The 20,350-nt window shown below is 37.8% G+C and overlaps 1 protein-coding gene across 2 annotated transcripts in view; it reads left to right on the forward strand.

The window, feature by feature from the left end:
- Positions 1–845: 845 nt before the first annotated feature.
- pik3c2a (phosphatidylinositol-4-phosphate 3-kinase, catalytic subunit type 2 alpha) overlaps positions 846–20,350 on the forward strand; it is a 62,279-nt gene continuing 42,774 nt past the window's right edge. For both annotated transcript variants that reach the window (XM_028449135.1, XM_028449136.1), the window contains exons 1-2: positions 846–1,000; positions 10,014–11,266. In XM_028449135.1, the coding sequence (XP_028304936.1) occupies positions 10,094–11,266 (1,173 nt within the window). In that variant the 5' untranslated portion in view covers positions 846–1,000; positions 10,014–10,093. The remainder of the gene's footprint in view (positions 1,001–10,013; positions 11,267–20,350) is intronic.

Consider the following 20,350-nt stretch of genomic DNA (forward strand, 5'->3'; position numbering starts at 1 on the left):
GGAAGAAAGGCAATATTCCATATCCGTAAATTATTTTTAGGCATTTTAGCAAATTTTATACAAATGTTTCAGACAAAAAAGGGGGGAAGATTCAATTTTTTAATTACAAATACGTCTTCAATTATCCATGTTCAATTACAATTCAATTATGATTTTTTTTTTCCAATTACAATTATTTTTTATAATCAGAAAGTCAATTACAAAATAAATACATTCTCAATTACAAAAGTTCAATTACAATTAATCACAATTACTGAGCCTGAAATAAATAACCTAATAAAAGTTCACCTTCCACTTAGTGTTAGCTTTTTGTTAGAATCTTGAATTTAATTGATCTAATTTCTTTCCTATCTAATGGTTACCTTATTAGAAAGAAAATATAGGTTTTAATATTTTTGGTGTGGCCTTTTTTGTGTCAGTCTATCTATGTATTTTTTATTTTTTTATTTTAAAATGTGGGAAAGCTTGATGCTAAAAACATTTTAATAATTGTTAACTACATATGTGTAGAAGTGTACATTGAACTAACATGGTTCTCCAGTTTTGCGTTAAATTAAAATTGACAATTTTTATAGAATTTTCGTGGAAATTACAATTAAAAGGAAAATTATTTAAACTCAATTACAATTTAATTATGATTACGACAGCAACATATTTTTAAATTACAATTACAATTATAAATACGCCATAATTGTAATTAATTATGAATTACGGAATCAAAATGATAATTTTTATCAGTACAAATTACAACACAGATGTGTTTTATTAGTTTGTTGTTGTTGTTTTTTACGTAGGAGGAGGTTTTTAAGATACGGAAGTGAGTCATCATTTGCATAGGACACCGGTGGATCCGTAGCAGCTTTCTATAGCGCCGCCGAACCGTTTCTTTTCTCACCCAAACTCCTGAAACAACCTCGACAGGAAGTGACGTCTGCTCCGTGTGAGTGGATGGAAAATGCAGCTGCAGGAAAAATGTCTCTAAACAGCGCGCCGCCGAAAGGTGAGAAACGAACCGAGTTTAAAGCTTCGTGTCCTGCGGGGAAAAGTTTTTAGCTCGGCGGTGGCTGGAGCACGGACTTACCGCTTTCAGAGTAGCGGTGTTTGTGTGTTTTGGCTCGCGGGTTTGTCGGCACAACCAGATCTGTTGCGCTGGCTCTCCAAAAATGATTAAAGTCGTAACCTTAAACTGCACAGCCACCGTGTTAGTTGCGGTTGTTGTGCTGTAATGTCTCTCTGAAAACGCTTAAAAAATGCTTTGTTTTGATGTGTAAACACAGATGTGCAGTTTAGCAGCTAACTTAGCGACTGACAAAGTGCGAAGTTTATTTGACCAAAAAGTGACCACTAAAAGTGTCCGGATGTGGAAATTGTAGTACTAGTCGTCTTTAATCGCTAGGTCAGTGCTTGTTTACATATCACCACACAAAATAATTATAATAACATAGTTTGGAGTGTTTTAAAGCACATCAGTGAGTGTCAGGTGAGCATCAGCAGACTGGGTGGTCAGCTAGTTCAGCAGCTACAGACTAGTGATGGCTCCACTCAAACTGTGCTTTGATTTACCAACCAGGAATTAATCTGTGTCAGATGTCCAGATAACCATACTGTAAAGCAAAGGATATCACTGTGTTAAAGCTAATGTCAAGTATGGCTGGTCTCTATGCCCCAAAACTTATATCTCAATATGTTTTTTCTCAAAATGGCGAATTTTGATATTATTCTCAATATTTTTAACTAAATCAAGTGTTACCAGAAAGACAATTCTGGGTTAAATTTGCTAAAGTAAAATGGCACAAAAGCACATTTATTAACAAACAGCTAATAAATATGTTCCACTTTTGGCTTATTTGTCTCTAAGGGACAGCACGTGTGAGTGAGTAAAAGAAGTAAAGAAGGACACCGTTTGACTGTACTCTATATATAATTTTAAATACTTGTATGACGTGATCTGTACTGTGATTGTATAAATCAAAACAAGTTAAAGAAAAACAAACAAAAAAAACAATTGGATATATCTCGATATAGGCAATATTGTCATTTTCCATATTGCCAAAATAGAAAACTCGATATATCTTGAATCTCGATATATTGTCCAGCCCTAATGTCAAGGCACAAGTCATTGTTACCCTATCATTACTCAAACAATGAAACATGTGCTTTTAAACCTCATTTTTGATAGTCGTTATGTAGCAATAGAAAGTCACATGTCTAGTATTGCGTGTATTTAAATGTATACGACATGTTTGTTTCCTCTAATGTATTTATTGTCATCCGCAGAAGACAGATAAGCAGATCTTATGAACCTATAAAAAAGACATGGTTACTTATTTTCCAGTTTAATAGATTTGCTGCACTTTGACCGGTTTCACTGTGTTTTGCTTACAGGACGTTTTTTTTTAGCAGGGTTTGAGTGATATTCACTCACGTTAAACTCAGAAGTAAGAATGCTCCCTCAAACAATTCAATTATTACTTAAAAAATAAAGTAAAATCCAAAAGTACCTGATTTGTCGTTACATAAACACACATTGGTCCCCATAGGAATTCAGTATAGTTATCACTTTATTGAATAAATACTGACTAATATCTCATCTGTAAACATGTTTTCTTTGGAATCAAGAAAAGTGCAAGTTGTTCATTTTTGTAGTAATTTTGTGTGTTTTCAGGGTATTTTCTGTATTTTTCTCTTGTCTTTTACGGTACTTTCTTTGTGTTTTTTTAATGTATTCTTGCTCTTGTTTTGTGTAGTTTTCTGTAATTTTGTACATGTACTTTGGGGGCCGTATACAATTAGACTGAGGGCCGAATGTGGCTCCTGCGCCGCCAGTTGCCTATGTCTGCTATAGACTCTTTGCACCAGCTGTGGACACAGGTCACAGGACCTTCACTGCAGGCCGTGTCTCTGTCACCTCCACGGGGACACTCAAATAGACATAAATAAGCTTTTTCCTGACGTTAATAACCTGCCATACTTGCAGACATAGTTACAATAATGTACAATAGAAAGCTGTGATTTTTGCAAACAATCTGGCTACATTCTAACAGTGTTTTTAAAAGTGAAATAGAAATAAAAACATACAAACTATACTAATAAAAAGTCATTAGAGAGTGTCTGCTGTAGAAAGGAGGCATTTACTAGGTACTGATTACATCAGCTTGACTTGTTCTTGGTTCCGGAAAGACGCATGATAACATCTTTCATCCCAGGTCACACAGAGGTCTTAGTGTTAATTTGCAATTATTGTGACATCTTGCTGATTTTTCATAGCTTCACCAATATAATCAACATAAGTAAGGAGGTATCTTTATTGTCAAGACTTCCAAATCCCTGTGAATTATGAAAAAGGGCAATTTAAAACAAGTTAACAACTTTATTTATGTGAGAATCGCAACCTTTTGGACCAGTATGAAACATGAGTCATATGAAAATGTGGACATCAGTAAAAAAAAAAAAAAAAAAACTGACTGTATTGACTAGACATTACTAAAATTGTTTGTATTTTCATCTAAATTATTTTTATTAAAATTTGATTATTAGAATCGAAATAAAGACACTGGCTAAGAGTTTTATAATGGATAGGGGAAAAAAACTGTCAAAGCATACAGTATGTTATTGTAAATTCACACATTACGTGTTCATTTAAAGGAGCACTTTGAAACTTGAGTTAGTCTCGTGATCCACACTAGCAGCTCAAGTGATTTCTGGTATCTGATGACGTCTTATTTGAGAAAACTGATTGGTCTGTGGAGGTGGAGTTGTTTTAACTCATTGTTCATTTTTGTCTGTTAAAGAACCAGTTGAGGAGGCGGCTTGCTGCACATGACACCATGGCAATCTGTGTGCATAAGGAGTGAAATGCCAGCATTGTAACCCTGAGCTTGGTGATTTGGCCTAGAAAAACAGTCCCATTTTTTTTTTACTCAAACTTTAGTATTCAACTTAATTGTAAAAACATACTTTGTACATGCTGATCCATGTGTATTAATTTTCATATATTTCCATACAATCTCAGCTAACAATTTGTAAAAAGAAATCTACTTTTTCAACAATGTCTGCTGTAAAACTTTTGTAATAGTTTTGCTACAGTGATGTACATTCCTTTAGCCTCATTCAGAGGGCCAAAGTTGAAAAAGTTCTGTTTCCTCCCTCCCTTTTTATTCCACATTTTGTAAAAAAAAATCCACTCCGATTTTTCTCGCGTTGTGATGTCACAATGCGGAAACTCCTCCTTCTGATAATCCTGGCTCCTCCTACCCTACATAAAGAATGTGAGCTCCTCCCTGTCAAACTACCTCTCAGGTAAAACAAACATTGTGAAGGCAAGTTGATATTACAGTTAATATCTTTACATTCAGTATATAGATTATCCAGTATATAGATAAATCTAAAAGTTCTAAAAGTTTCACTTTTAGTAGCCGTTATACCACCTTGTATCACCTTTATGGGATGATCTGATGTGTTTATTATGACCCAATGCGACACAGCGGTTGGACAAAACAATGGACTATCATTGTAAATTGATTATTCAGAAGAGGTGAGGAAGAGAAGGAAGACTGTTAATTATTTACTGCTGCTGTGATAAACACACACGCTGGAGCAGCGCCTGAAGCAGTGTGTGTTTACACTAGGGATTGACCGATATGGATTTTTTTAGGGCCGATACCGATTTTTTCCCATCAGCCTTAGCCGATGACCAATACGAACTGCCTTTTTTCTTGAGCTGATATTTGGAGCCGATACTACTTTTACTTTGTCAATTTACATCATAAGAATTACATAATGATGATAACAAATGGTACCAAGTCTCAATTTTTTTTTATAAAAAAGGAACATTTATTGAAATTAGCAAAGGTGAGGTCGAACGATACCTAGTAAAAAATATTTAACAAATAATAAAAACAGGTGATGTAGAACAAGAACAAGTTAAAAAATAGTGAGATATATTATGAAAGAGAACTGTTCGTCTTACATCTCATGAAATATTATGAAATAGAACTAAGGACGAATATTGCAAAAAAAGCCACCTTCAGCCTTTGGTTTAGTGAGTTAAGAGCAAGGCCGAATAGTAGCGTGTGACGCAATCAAATAACGCAAAGTGATTTTGAGTCGGAAAAGTGTGCGTGCGTTGCCGCAGCAGCAACAGCTCCTCCTTTCCGCACACAAACACAGCCAGACTTACAGGCTTACCGCTCTCCGTCATCCATCACCGAGCCCTAGTAGTGCACTTTGTATTTACATATATGGCAATAAAGTATAATATGTATTCTATATTAAACCGCAGTGTTGTTTTAGCTGTAAGATAGTTGGAGAGGGAGGAGCTCACATTCTAGGAGGCGTGTTAGGTGATGTTACATGCCAATGTGGGCAAAATCCAACTCGCCCGTTTGGAGCTGATTTTTATGAAATGTGGAATAACAAGGGAGGGAGTAAACAGAACTATTTCAACTTTGGCCCTCTGAATGAGGCTAAAGGAATCTATGTCACTGTAGCAAAACCATTATACAGTGATATTTTTCATCATACCTCCCCTTTAATGCACTTTAGTGTTTTTTTTGGAATGCATGTTTTTATTTGAAGGGCTAATATAAAGGGAAAACTTTGTTGTGCTGTTTTTTGAAAAGCAAAGACTACTGGAATATCTAAAAAATGTCACAATATTTAATAAACTTTTACTTTCTTTAGAAACATGTCTAAAAATGTATTCTCGGCTATTTATGCACTATTAAAAAAATTTATCAAAAACGTAACCGCATTTGGTATTCGGCAAGCGTTTATGTTATTCGGCTTCGGCCACAAATTTTCATTTTGGTGCATCCCTAGCCGATGCACAGAAATGGTTTACACCTAACCATGCATATGCACGAAGGCCCTAAAAACAGATTGTTTTTAGGAGGGCTCTGAAAGTGACTTTTCAGAGGGCTAAAAACTCCAGAAAATTAACCTCAAATACTATGTTGTTGGGGTTCTTAGAATAAATCTAGATGGGTGAAAAATAGCATGATCCTGGACCTTTGAGCAAGTTTTGTTTTTCCCAGGCAGCTCTTTGAACACTTGTTTCTAACTTACTGACTCCTGTAGAATGGAGAACAGGAGTGAGTAGGTATAGTTACTAGAACCCTGCATCACAGATAGTTAGTCCAGTGTTTGCAATATTATCTTTGGCTTTAAGTAGGTTTTCTTGGATAGTCTGCTAGTTTTTTTAATTTTTCAGGACTGGGCACGTATAGATATCTTTTTTGGCAATCTTTTGTGTGTTCCAGGATAATAGTTATTTAGTAACCTCCTGCTTTGGTAAATCATTTTTGCATTTGTTTATACTTTCCTTAATTGTTTTGGACGTGGACTTTGTTGACCTATTCTGCCAGAACAAATTCAAAGCTAAGTACAACATGGCTTCTGCAACTGACCTCATGTCCACATACATCCATTAGGTCATGTATTTAAATGTTTATATTAAGGCTCTGAGTGAAAATTAATGCATGTACATGAACCGTTAAATGTGAACACAGTCGGAAAAACCTGGTGCACGGTGGCATGGACACATTATCCTTGCATCCTGGTGCACAGCAGTGTCTGTGTATCTGTAACAGACTGCGGTGTGGAAAGCCTTTTAACAAGCTGCACGCTTCACCAACCTGCACTGCATGGAGGAGGTAAGCTGTGCCCATGCTCGTGCGCAACTCTGTTGCAAAACTTCTGCTTCCCGAAATGATGAGTTGTGACAGTGTGGGCTCAGGTGTGTCCTGTAGCAGAAAAACTCACGGTGCGTCTCAGTGAGCTTCCTTTCACGTCCGTCACTTTTTACACCACAGTGACGTCTGCTGTGAAGGACTTTGTTTTCATTCATTTACACCATTACTGTGACCACCAAATTTTCCTCGTTCTGAAATTTATTTTCCTTGTCACTTCTGCCACGAACGATCTAATTCGTCAGCAGCTCGCTTTGATGCAAAAACCACAACCCGCTTCTTTGTATTGACCGTTTATGGTAGAATACTAATGCAGGCCTGTAGGAAATATGTCTTGCTATAGAAAAATGGGAGGTTAGGTAGCTTTTTAATGGGTGGTTTACACGGGACCGGGAGCTTTAATTCCTCTTTAATTCAGAATAGAAGTTTAATCTTCTTTAAACTGACCTTGTAAACACTCAATTCCTAATGCACGTTTAATTTTGAATTACACATCCTGAGTTACCATGACTAGCTGTCAATATTGAGCTGTTTTAAGTACTTATCCTGAGTTATCATGACTACCTGTCAACATTGAGCTGTTCTGCAAAGCTACATTTAAGACAATTTTATGAAATAATTCATAAATGGCATCATTGCAATCCAAATAAATCCAACGTTGCACACCCTTGAACCAAGCAGCAGCCATGTTGAAAGTCTCAGGTCAGTCTGAGCCTGATTCGCAGAGATATTTGAGATACAGACACACTTAGATAGATAGATAGATAGATAAAGTGAAATCTCCCACACCAATTTGTAGCATTGTCAGAAATTTGACATACGCTCACTTTTAGTGTAGATTTTACTCGATGTTTTATGAATGAGACCGCTGGTCTTGTCTTAGTTTTGGTGCATTCTGGTCTAGGGCATGTCTTGCTCTGGGATAGTGTGAAAAAATAAGCCATGATCTCAGAATGCGTACACTGTATGGCAATCAAGTGGCAAGTGCTATTTAGTAGATAAATATTAACGTGGCAGGCTGTAGCAAATGATTATTATTAGGGGAGTTTGCGGTTGCGGGGTCTGAACGAATAAGAGATCGACAGTAGGCCTGGGCAATATATCGAGATTCAAGATATTTCGAGATGTCCAATTTGGCGATATAGAAATGTACAACATTGCTTATAAAGACATATTTTTGTTTTATTTTGTATTAAAATAATCATTGTAGGAGTCACTGCTTTTGCTACTTCACAGAACAGCTTCAAAAGCACAGTTGGAAGGAACAAAAAACAAAATTGGCACGTCTTGTGCAGCTCTTTGTTAATAGATGTGCCTGTGTGGCGTTTTGCATCAGCAAATTTAACCCTGAATTTTCTTTCTGGTAAGACTATTTTGTTGCGTGACCAGACCATTTTTGGGGTTCGTATGTTTGTTAATAAAATGCACTCACTGGAGCCATGCTTGCAGCCTTTTTTTTAACAAATGCCTGAAATAGGGCTGGGCAATATATCGAGATTCAAGATACTATATAGCTAGTTTTCTATTTTTGCGATTATAGAAAATGACAATATCAAGATTTGTCTTTTATTTCTTTTTTTTACTTGTTTTGATTTATACAATCACACAGTACAAATCACATCATACAGGTATTTAATATTATTTTACAATTTACAATTTTTCCATATTTCTGATATATATTTTATAGCTTTTTTTGTATTAATATACTCGTTTTAGGAGTCGCTGTTTTCGCGTCTTCTCAGAACATTATGAAAAGCAGTTAGATGGATTTCTGAGTGCGTCCTAACGCAGATTTTCCTCTAAACCAGCCAGACTACAGAACTCACTCACACGTGGTGTCCCTTAGAAGAGAAAAAGCCAAAAGTGGCACATATTGTGCAGTTGTTTAACCCAAATTGTCTTTCTGGTAAGACTCTATTGAGTTAAAAACATCGAGATTCATGTCATATATTGTCATTTTGAGCAAAAATGCAGGAATGAGTTTTTGATCAATATTGCCCATCACTCGCTTGATACGTATCAAAACTTTAAAGCCACCAGAAGCAGTACACACCAACAGTCAGTGACCTGTCACATCTCCCAAGCTGTTACACAAAACAAGTGAGCAATAGGTTTCTTGTAAAAGGCTTAAGCACTGCTCCCACATTGTTGATGCTTGCTGGCATTCACACAACTGATAACACAATCTTGGACCCTGATGCTAACATAATGCTAGCAGAAAGTGAGAAGAGGCCTGAGGAAAAACGTTGAGAGGAGGGAGAGAGACCCACTGGGCTGGTTAACATGCCAAATTCCTCAGCTGCACAATAGTGCTAGACTAGATCGCATGTAAGTCCCAGTGCTGCCTGCCCTCACCACCACAATGGGGGGGGGGGGCACAGGAGAGGCCGGCGACGCCTGGAGAGAGAAGGAACTCGCTCAACCCTGGGGCTGTGACCGTCTGATGAATAGTGTCTTTGAGCAGGCACTGTGCCGTTTAGGTCCACGAAACACTATTTGAGGAAATGTTATATTCATGGAATAGATGTGGATGCTTTTGTTTTGTTCCTGCTAAAGACTCACTGCAAAGACTTAAAATGTCAAATGTATTAGAATATTAGTGAATTTAGAATGTTATTACCAGCAGGGTATTTGATTTCAGTGATAATTGCTTTAAGTGTTCTCTGATTACCATTAATCAGCAAAAACTCAAACACTGACTGCATTGAAAATGTCTTCTAGTGTAATCCACAATATCTCAATCATTACTTGGCCAAATTGTGATTTATTTAATCAAGTAATCATTTTTATAGATTGTATGACATAAACGACGAACGTGGCTCAGGTGGTATCAGTGGTCATCTTCTGTTATGTTAATGTTGCCAAATCAAAAAATTATTACAGAAAACTATACCCTCCTCCTTGAACTGAGTTCCTTAACTGTTTTTTTGATTAAAATCCTCATTTATCTCCTACACCGACTGACATTTACAGTGTTTGTGTAGAGCCACCAGTCTTATACAAGTTTTGCTTGACAAGAAACATAAAAAACTCCTCAAAGTACATCATCTAACTGGTGAAAAAAAACTGCTCATGTTGTTTTTTTTTGCAAGTGATGTTCATAATAAAATACTCTAGTGTCCACAAGGACCCTATGAAAAAGATTATAAAATGACTAAGGAAATATATATTGGTCATTGCAAAATTAACTTATGAAGTCTCAAACAATACATTAAAAACAAATTTCCACTTCTAAAACCAATAAAAACCGATACATTTTCCCCTGTCTTAGATTATCACTCTGTTATTTATCCACCATATTTTCTTGCATTTCTTTTTTTTTAGGTCTTTAAAGCCTTATTCTACAACCATTTGGGTCAGCTGGCTTAAAGTCGTCACACTCATGGCATCGTACACCTGACAGAATGGCCCAAATATCAAGTGGTAATGGGTTTAAGCTGGATGTCCCCCAGCCTAAGGGAGTGGTGGATAAAGAGGAAGCCCTTCGCATGGAAGAGGAGGCTTTAGCAAAACTACGAAAAGAGAAAAGACACACGCTTTCAACTTCACCATCTTCATCATCTTATAGAGCAACGACATCCTCACCAAAATCAAAACCATTGAAATACACCACTTCTGCACCACCTCCATCAACAAGTTCTAGTAAACTAGACAAGGACCTGATTGTCTTTCCTGAAACCAAGAAACCGACGGAACAGGAGACATTTAGAGATATTGATGTAGACAAGCTGACCAATGAGGAACTAGAGAAGCTCCTCCTTGATGAAAACTTTGGGGCAAACAGCAAAGTGTCCCGTCCCTCATCTCTGCTAGGTTTTAACCTCAGTGCCTCCTACCCTGGAAGCCATGCCTGCAGCTCATCTCCTTTCCCGAGTGGTCAGTGGACTCCTGTTCTGTCCACCTCGGCAGGCTCTAGCATGTCGACTCCCACTCATCAGCCTTCGCCAATGTTTCCCTCTGCTCCATTCCCCAAACCAGGCACATTTCAAAATGGCTTCACTCCAACCATTTCACCCTTTATGGCTTTGCCGGCACAGCAGTCAGCCTTTATGTCTTTTACTCCTATCCAAACCTCTGCTGTTCCTGCAATGGCATTCCCACAGCCAGTTGTGGACCCGGAAATGGCCAAACTATTTGACAAGATTGCGAGCACCTCAGAATACTTGAAGAATGGCAAACCGGCCAGCACTGACGTGGATTGCTCTCAGATGGGCTCGGCTTCGTTGGCACCAGATACACTGCCTCAACAGCCTGCTGCAATGGAATCCTCTCACATCAGCCGTTTTGACTGGTTAGATTTGGACCCTCTTTCGAAACGCAAATCTGAGAATGAGGAAACATCCCTGGCATCTGGAGGCCCTGCAATGACAGTGACAGGAGTTTCGGCTGGGGATCCCTGGGATGCAGTTCTCGAGACTGAAGGAAACAGTAGTAAATCCAGCAGCAGTAGCCCTTCGGAGGGGAAAGCTTCATTATCTGTTCGGCCACAGCACAGGAGAGGATCGACAGGAACCTCTGTAACCAGGAGTCACTCTCTTAAGGTCTCAGGGACGTCATCCCACAAAGCCAACAATCAGGTGGGTCTCCAATCTTAAGCATAAAAAATTAAATAATCCACAGTAGGAAATTTGAGTCTTAAGAGTATTATGTAAGCAATATTTGATGTTTAGAGAGCATTACTCTTTATTTCCTGGCAAGTGTTAAGAAAAAAGTACATTTAAATAGAGGTGAAATTATTTTTTAAGAATTATATCCCAGTGTGCACCTTAGATTAGAGAATGAGTAGGTCATCTTTTCACTGAAACCGAGGAAGTTTTAATCCTGCTTCATTCTTTTGTAGCTATGGTGTTCTAAACAAAACGGTTACCACATTGAATGTGCAAATGAGAATGCATGTTGAAATATAGAAGTGTAAGGGGCTGATAAGTGCAAATTAGCAGCTACGCTTATGTCTGCCTGCCCCAGGGCAGATGTGGCCATAAATGTAACTTACCTACAGTAGTAGGTCTGTGAAGGTTTTCTGTCATCCAGCGCATCTTGATTCTGGTAGCTTAGTTGAGGCAACTCTACTTAAAGTTTGGAGGACTGAATTCCTCAAGTATGAGTGTTGTGTCACAAATCTTTTCGTAACTGGTGACTCTAGACCTAAAACTTTGATATACAAAATTGTTGACATGCCTGTAATATATTATAAACTGTTTATTTAGAATATATCAGATTTTATAGGGTTTTTCCCCTTTGTCATTGGAGATGAAAATTCTAGATTTCAACCTCTGTGCAGTAAAACTTAATTAGTCCCTAAATTAACTGAGCTATTATATAATCAGCATCAGTGCTTCTGTGAAGTACGTACTCTTTCGTAGGCGGCACATTGATCAATTAGTCTGTGAGGGGCTGAAAAGTCATACTCTGAGTGAGCATTTGTAGCTGAGGTTTGGTGATTTTAGAGATATCTGCACATTTCAGCCAGACCTCATTGCTGAAATGTCTCATTGCTGCTGAGACGTAAAACTAAACTAAACTGACTCTCTGAAAATATCCAATGCACATATTAGCGTACCTAAAACTGCATCTGAGCTCATGCAAAACATCCCTTTAGCTGTTTCCCATAATTTAGAGTTTCACTGTGGTTAGCTGCCCACCCTTTTACCCCACCAGTTTCCCCACATTGTGAATAAAGGCAGGAGTGATTTAAGATCTTGACATTGATATTTAGAGCATATTTTGGGACAGTGCTGAGAGCAACTGGCAGCTTCTAAGAAATCTGTTACACTACAGCAGAACAGCCATCTGTCATTTGGCTGGTAGCTGTGAATTGTAGTGATGAGACGCAGACTAGCATTTTAGCACAGAGCAGGGAATGTTTTTCTTCTTCTTTTTCTCTTTCAGTGCTATGTTTGTCTTCCTCTTTGCTCAAAATTGGGTAGTCAGATGAAGTAAACAGTCTTTTTTTTTTTTTTTCTGAGAATGAGTTATCTCATGCGTCTCTACAGATATACTACAAAACTTGTGAAAAATTACTTTATGTGCCCAGGGAGTCTGACTGTAGGTATCAACATGCATTACAGATTGCCAGGGCTGCAGTAGCTCAAGATAAGACTAGACTTGGACTCTCTCAATAAAATACAAACATGCATTTCCTCAGGTTGTTTAAAAGCTCTTTAGTCTTTGACTGCAGTTTAAGACAGGCAGTTGTTATACACCAAGTGCCTATTTTCTGTGGTTCTCAAGACGCCCACTTCCTGTGCCCATTGTGTTATGATGTCATGACCAAACAAGTTGTTCCTGTGGCACATTTCTCACAATACCGTGACAATTGCCCTCATGGCACAGCACAACCGCCATATTTCCAAAATATTTTGTATTTATGGAAATGTATTTTTTAGATGTAAAATGGGAGTCTTTGCAGATGTTGGCTTATTTTAAACACAGTTGGGCCTTTTCTTTCAGTTGTGTCTGCAAGGTTTGAAGAATGTGTTTCTCCTTGAAAGGATAAAATGGGGATTGTCTGCATGTTATGTCTCTGGCTGACGTACGTATTTGACACAGAGACCAGTAAACTAAAGAAAAAACACATCCTATCAGCAAAGTCATGGCAGTTGGGTTGGTAGCTTACACTTGCTCTTTTGTCTGCATAGCTGATCAGCACCAAGTTTGTATATGCTGGACCACGTAAAGCAACCATTTCTAAACTAAAGACATCGTTAGCCCAAACAACAAGTCTTCTAAGCCCCATAGGACCCTAATATTGATGAATGGGTCAGATAAATTAGAAATATTTCTAAATAAACATTGTCGAGTTATACCATGTATCTATACTTTTGCAATCAATTGTGTAAGGAAAGTCTTTTATCTACTCTTAGCCCATCAAGCCGACATTGCCCACAAATTATCGATGACTTTCCTACTTGAGTAGAAAGTACAAAGACAAGGGTTCAGGAAATATCAAATCTCAGCACAGCTTCCATTAAAGTGAAATATATTAGCTTAAGCAGCTTTTAATAAAACTTAATTGGTGTTATTGGGATTTCAACAAAAGCCAGTGTGGAATAAACAAACGCTCATCCCCGGTCTTCACCCACTATCTCATGGCCTGATACCTGATGTAGTACCGCATTTGAGGACCCCCAATTCTGTGTGTAGCCAAATCATTACTGATACCCTGGTGTTTTGTTACGGCACACATCCAGATACCAGACACTTCTTGCTGTAAAATCTTAATGAGACCATTGGCAGCAGCAAGGCGTGGAGTACTGGTTTGAGCTGCATTGTGTCTGCTAGTTGACTAGGTGTTACCTGATATGTTTGGACAAGCCACATAAGCAATGTTGGCACATTTGCAAAACCTCACCACACTGGCTCTCAGCTTTTATTGGAGCTATTTTTTTTAGCTTCCAGTAGTAGCCAGGTCAAAAAGGGTGTTCTCCAATCTAAATATGATTTCTTTAGGCCACTACTTGGCTTTGTTGCTAGTAAATCACAATCTCAGTATTTAATTATAATTGTTTTATACCCAAATGTACAAAGTTTTGTAAAGATTGACAAAGTAGGGGCCTTTAAACAGCAATAGAAGTATTTCACATTGGGCACATGAAACAACCAATACACACGTAATACACCAATGCAATGGTGGTTAAGGAAGCAGGCTTGTAATCGATGGGTCACTGTTCGAATCCCACCTGGGGCATCACTGTGAGATTTTGAGGCTGTCTCTTAACCCTAACTCCTCAGGGATGGGTTAAATGCAGAAAACAAATGTATGACAAACAGCAATAGAAGTATTTCACATTGCATACAAAATAAATTATTGCCTTAGAATAATAAAGGGTTTTTGTAAATAATGGATTTTCCAAAAAACAACAAAAAATAAAACACTTGTTTTTTGGAAGTTTGTGTAACTGTCAAACTTTTTATTTTCTCCTCTGGCACTTTTTTTTTACTATGATGCAGGTTGATCAAAGGTCTGTGGACTTCAGAATGAAATGTTCATCAAATCCAGCAGTTAGCAGCATGGCGTTTGCAACTTTGGCTGCTTTTAACTGGGATTTACAGGGTTAATACTGTGGTTGGATCTCAGATAAAAACCACTGCATTGTGTCTCAGTTATTACGTCTTAATATCACTAATTTTACTATGAATTGTAATTTTTTATACATCTGAGGAAGCAAAAACCCCTCTAATAATGGCAGTTTTTTCAATAAATGTACTCGTTTGATGATCCAAGTTGCTATATTTTCTCCATACGGAAGGAACCAGATAAGGAATCAGGCCAACAATTCGATTAAAAATTTTAAAAAGGAATTATTATCAAATTTAAAACCTCTAGCTTTGAATGGGTTTAGGTTGCCAGGGCTTGTTTACTTTGGGTAGAGTTAGAAGTTATGGTAATATGTGCAGGAAAGGAAAAATAAGAAGTTAGCTTTTTAGCATACCATCTTACTTTGTCTAATTCCCATTCTCATAACCTCTATTCTACCCTTTCCAAACCACTTAACCTTTCATCTTCAATTTTCGCTCCTTTTTATCACAAGCCTTTCTGCTTTCACCTTTTCTCTGTGGGTAATTGTGACCTTTATCACTTTGCTGCTTTTCTTCTCACATAGCACTGTCTGCCTGACATGCTATATTACTTAGCTACTAATCCTGTGTCATGTCCTATAGAAATAAAGAGGTAAACAATTATAATCAGCAGTCAAACAAATGTCATTCATCACAGATGTTTCACCGAAAAGCAATGAACAGAAAGAAAAGCTTGGAACACAATGACTCATAATACATATCGCTTTCCAAGGTGCTCTTTTTCAGCAGATCAAGCGTGTATACATGCAACTCAGTGTAACACTTTTTAACTCTGGCAAACATGCTAGAATTATATCATTTAGTGCATAACTTTCAGAATAATGCCATCACTTTGTTGTGAAAATATTACACCCAGATGCTTCATTTGAAGATTGTCTCTTAACTTGTATGTGCTTGTATGCTCTGCTTATTAATCAGAGCCGAAGTGGTCTTTTTATCTTAACTTGTGCTATTATCTAACATGTACATGTATAAACCTGATCTCTGCAGTCATTCTGTTCTTCCTTAGACATGATACACAGGCTCTTTTACATGTTTCACACCTCCACATCAGCCCACACACACTTCAGCTCTTTTCCTTTCAGTATCTAATAACTACTTGCATATAAGATACTACAGCATTATTTTAATGTTCGCTAGTTTTTTTCCCAGGGCAGATATAGAAGATCTTTCAGTGATTTCTGGCATGTGGCATGGATTCTTGGAAAATGTGCGTTACACACTGGGCTAACAGCTCTGAAACTGAAATTTCAACATGTTTACAAACTGAACACAGGAGAAGTATTGTTGAAGAGGGCATGAGGAAGTAGGCCACTGCCATCAACAATCAACATGTGTGAAGCAATTACGATAAATTTGTGATAAATGTTCCATCTGTTGATAGCTCTTTAATCTGGTCACTGTCTATAATTATCTGATCACCTTTTGAACAGTAGGGGTATTACTGCAGGAAATATGAGGGTAACACTCAGCAGTCACTTCCTTTGTGAAAGAAGAAGTAGGAGTGTGCCCTGGGAGCTGTTACTTCCGCTGATGTAAACCTCAAAGCCTTTTGACTTGCACTGTCATGTTGATGCTCTTGTATTTAAATTGAAATGTCTACGACTGCACATTTCCCATTATGATCAGTCAATATCACATTAGTAATTGCCGTAACAGCATGACAGCATCACTTCAGTATTTTCCACATAAGAATTGATGTTGTAAAATGATACCCAAACTGCAGTAACTTTGCTTTAGCGATTCTAACTTTAGACATACTGCAGTATTTTAAAGTGAAAGAGTGATGTTCATTCTCTGGTGTCTTTTTTATTCCGCCGGCAATGACTTGTAAGGAGGTGTCTGATGTCTAGGTAAGTATTTTAAACTTAGTTTAAATGCATTAAACTTCCCTAAAAACTTGTATTGCCTTATTGTGCTGCAATCTGAGTGTGTATATGGTAACGGTGTCAATTTACTTTTGATATTGCATAAGAGCTTGTGAAGGACCATGCAGTCTGTTAACATATTGTAAGCTTTTACATTATTCATGTTGGGTTAGAAGGCAGGAGCAAAAAATCTGACAAAATTTATGTTTTCTGGTTTATTACAGTTTTCACAAGCTGATGCCAGGAAGAATATCTATTTACTTTAACCACCCCAAAGAGAGAAGCAGCTAGGAAGGAGGCTGGCGACAAATTACAGAATGTTAGAGTTTGGTTCTGGTTTGAATAGAAAAACTAATGCTACCTCGAAAGAACAAGTTAGGATGAACTACGGCCAGGTTCGTGGAACTTCTGTGTGCGGAATAGCACATACCTCCTTCTCGAGAATTCAGTCAAATGACTCGGTTCCACTGAGTAAAAAATTGGGCCCCCTGGTGCCCTCGTTGCACATGACGGAGTCATGGGCCCCTTTTATATATTGGTGTGTGCCAATGATTAGGTACCACTAACTGTCGCAATATAAATGACAAAACAACTTTAATGGAAATTACCAAAAAAAAGGGGGGTGTTGGGCCCCCAATTGAATTGTGCAAGGCATAATCTTAATCTACGTTGAATTACCTTTGATACGATATATCACTATGTTCCCATAAATTTGGAAATGACCAGAAATGGGGGATGGGTCCCCAGGCCCCATTTCAAAAAAAGGGCACGAGCATCTCATCATATTCATTCATAGGATATTCATAACAAACTGCATTCCGATTTAACGAGAACTAACGGAGGAGTAGCCATTTGAAAAATGGGCCTGGCTCCCTGGTGACACATACGGGGTAATGAGCCCCATTTATACATTGGTAAGTGACAATGATTCAGTACCACCAATCATTGTAATATTTGACTCACAAATAAATGAGAAATCTACTTTTGTTTTTTTTCTTTTGGGGCCACTTGGAAAAAAATGGGTTCCGAGCATCCATAGATAATACCTATCAAATTTCAGCTTGATTCGTTCACGAATAACAGAGGAGTAGTGATTTTAACACAAGAACAACAACAACAAAGTGAGTGGCGTTTTGAGTCTGGTAGCCCGGCCTAATAAAAATGTTCTAATGTATACATTTCTAACAGCAATACATTATTTTTACCTTCTTAATGATGATGAGATTTCCTATTTTTAAATTAAGATGCACAATGAAGCAACAAGGACCTGAACATCAATACCACCCTAGTATAATATCATACATTTATTGTCATTCAATTAATGTCTTTAAAGATGATACTTGCATTCAAGGCCTTTTCTGATCTGTGACTATGAAGTTGTGTAGCTCAAAGCTGCTATCCGGAGTTTCTGAGAGAACGTCTCGATGTCCCGCCCTCAACACCTCTACTTCCTCCCCTGCCTCTGCCAATCTACCGGAAGCGACGCCTCTATGTTTGTGCACATGCATTGCAAAACATAACAAAGTCACATAACTACAAGAACTACACATTTATTGTTAGTGCTGAATCCTGGTCCATTGGTAATCCTTTTAAAAGCAGCAAGTCCCTCCACCTTTGGAAAGCAGCTCCGAGAATAATCATGTTGCGATCACTAAGACGTTTATCCACAAGCTTTGCACCTAGAATTGTCTTTTGTTTTTTAGTAGGCTTTATACGTTGGCAATCGTGGAATGGGCGACTTTAGAGTTTCTGAGCGCTCCTCCATGACGCTCTGTTGCTCGCACTGATTACGTACAGGTAGGCTCAGCCCAGCAGTAGCCATAAGTTACAAACTGAAGCACATGTTGACCCACAGACATACGGAGGCACACCCCCAAGTTACAAAACATGCATACTTCATCCAGTCCGTTTATACTCCTACACACAAGCACACACATGCTTCATCCAGCAATGCACTCACTGGCACTGAAACGTACACGCACCCATGAACACACTAACTTTTATTTCACTGCTTTCACTTAGAAGCACATTACTTGGTTACTGAAACACAAGAATCTGATGAAATTAGTTTAAATTCTATTGAAAAGCGATCAAAGACCCGACGAGACACTGGGTCATCTAGGAATCAAAAGGCTTCATGGTACTCGGCCTCTTTGTTACATACCACAGTATACACTCAGTGACCCTAAGATTCAACTCTGGGAATTCCAGGCCTCCTTTATCCTATACAGACTGTTTCTGCTGTTACACAAAGCTTTGTGACTCCACGGAGGGAAGAATTTTTGAATCCTATGAAGCAGTTCTTGTGATTTTTAGATGGAACTGTCAGTACTAAAGCTTATGTCAAACAAATCTCACAAAACTAAAACTTTACAGTCAATGTTTGTATTGAAGTAAAATAATCAGATAATTAATACTGTGATTGCTTAGAACTAGGTCACGTGAGCTTCAAAATTATGCCACGCACATCAAGTAGTTCCACTTTTACACTCTAATTGCTCAAAAACTGTATGATTTCTGCGTGTGGAAACTATTTAGAGGTATAGTATTTATTTATTGTTTCAGAATATATAAAGACATTTTATTTCTGATTTCCTGGAACAAAACTTCACAGTAGACAAGCTAGCCGATGGCCTAAATTCAATGTTTGTTTTTTACTGAAGAAAGTGACTGTACTTGTGGCTTTTTGAGATTCAAGCAGAAATGTTAAAATGGGGATAACTGTTGGAATAGGGTGGGCTAAATGGTAAGTACAGGACTTGTTACTGAAAATTAAGCCTAATGAGTTCAAAGCTCTTTGGCATTAACCAGGCCTAACTTTTATCAAAGATAGACCCCTAAAATGCCTTTTTAATTATAGACCCCTGGAAATAGAAGTTGTGTACAATTAAATATTTATTAAGCAAATATAAACACCTTCTCTTTCATATCATTCACTTATTGGTTGATGTCTGATGGATAATGGTTAAACTCTCTTGCAGCGATAGTTATATTCAGTCTTCTTGTATTTATTTTTATTTTATTTTCATTTCGAATTAAGATTCTTCATTAACTAGAGGCTTGAATGATTAATCTAAACTCTAAAAACTGCATTGCATCTGTGCTGCCCGGCAAAATACCAGTTAATCTTTACTATCGTGATATGCTTCTTTTGTTACCTTTGATTGGAGGCCTTTTCTATTTGGTTAGTAATCTTGAACATTTGTATACAAACACTTCAGGGGGGATCCTATAATGGCTCAGTAAGTGTTTAAATTCATGTCGCCTAGACAAGAAAGAATCATTGGCTTCCATTCTGCTATCTGCCTTGACGAACTTGTCATGCATGCAGATACATGATAACTAAACATAGGTGTGTACGTACGCGTCATCAAACGTGCACAAACAGCTGAGCAAACCCTGTTTGACGTATGCTGTTAAAACCTGTTTCATTGTCATTAAAGATAAACACACCCATGGATAATCTTTGGGGTTCAAAAAATTATTAACAGTCTTTAACAGATTTTTTTCTTCATTTCAAAAAGTGATGTCAGGGTTTCCCAGCCGTGACCAGGAATTACAAATGACCTCAGAGCCAACAGGAAGAGGAGGTCCTTTTCACTTCTAATTTCCTGTGCCACAGGAAACACATTCCTCAGCCGCTGGCAATCAGACAGCCACATGAAAAAAACGTCCGAGTGTAACTACGGGTTCCCGGCAGTAGTCCAACCTCCA

This window comes from Gouania willdenowi, chromosome 6, assembly GCF_900634775.1.
Source record: "Gouania willdenowi chromosome 6, fGouWil2.1, whole genome shotgun sequence".
In the NCBI taxonomy this organism is placed as follows: domain Eukaryota; kingdom Metazoa; phylum Chordata; class Actinopteri; order Blenniiformes; family Gobiesocidae; genus Gouania; species Gouania willdenowi.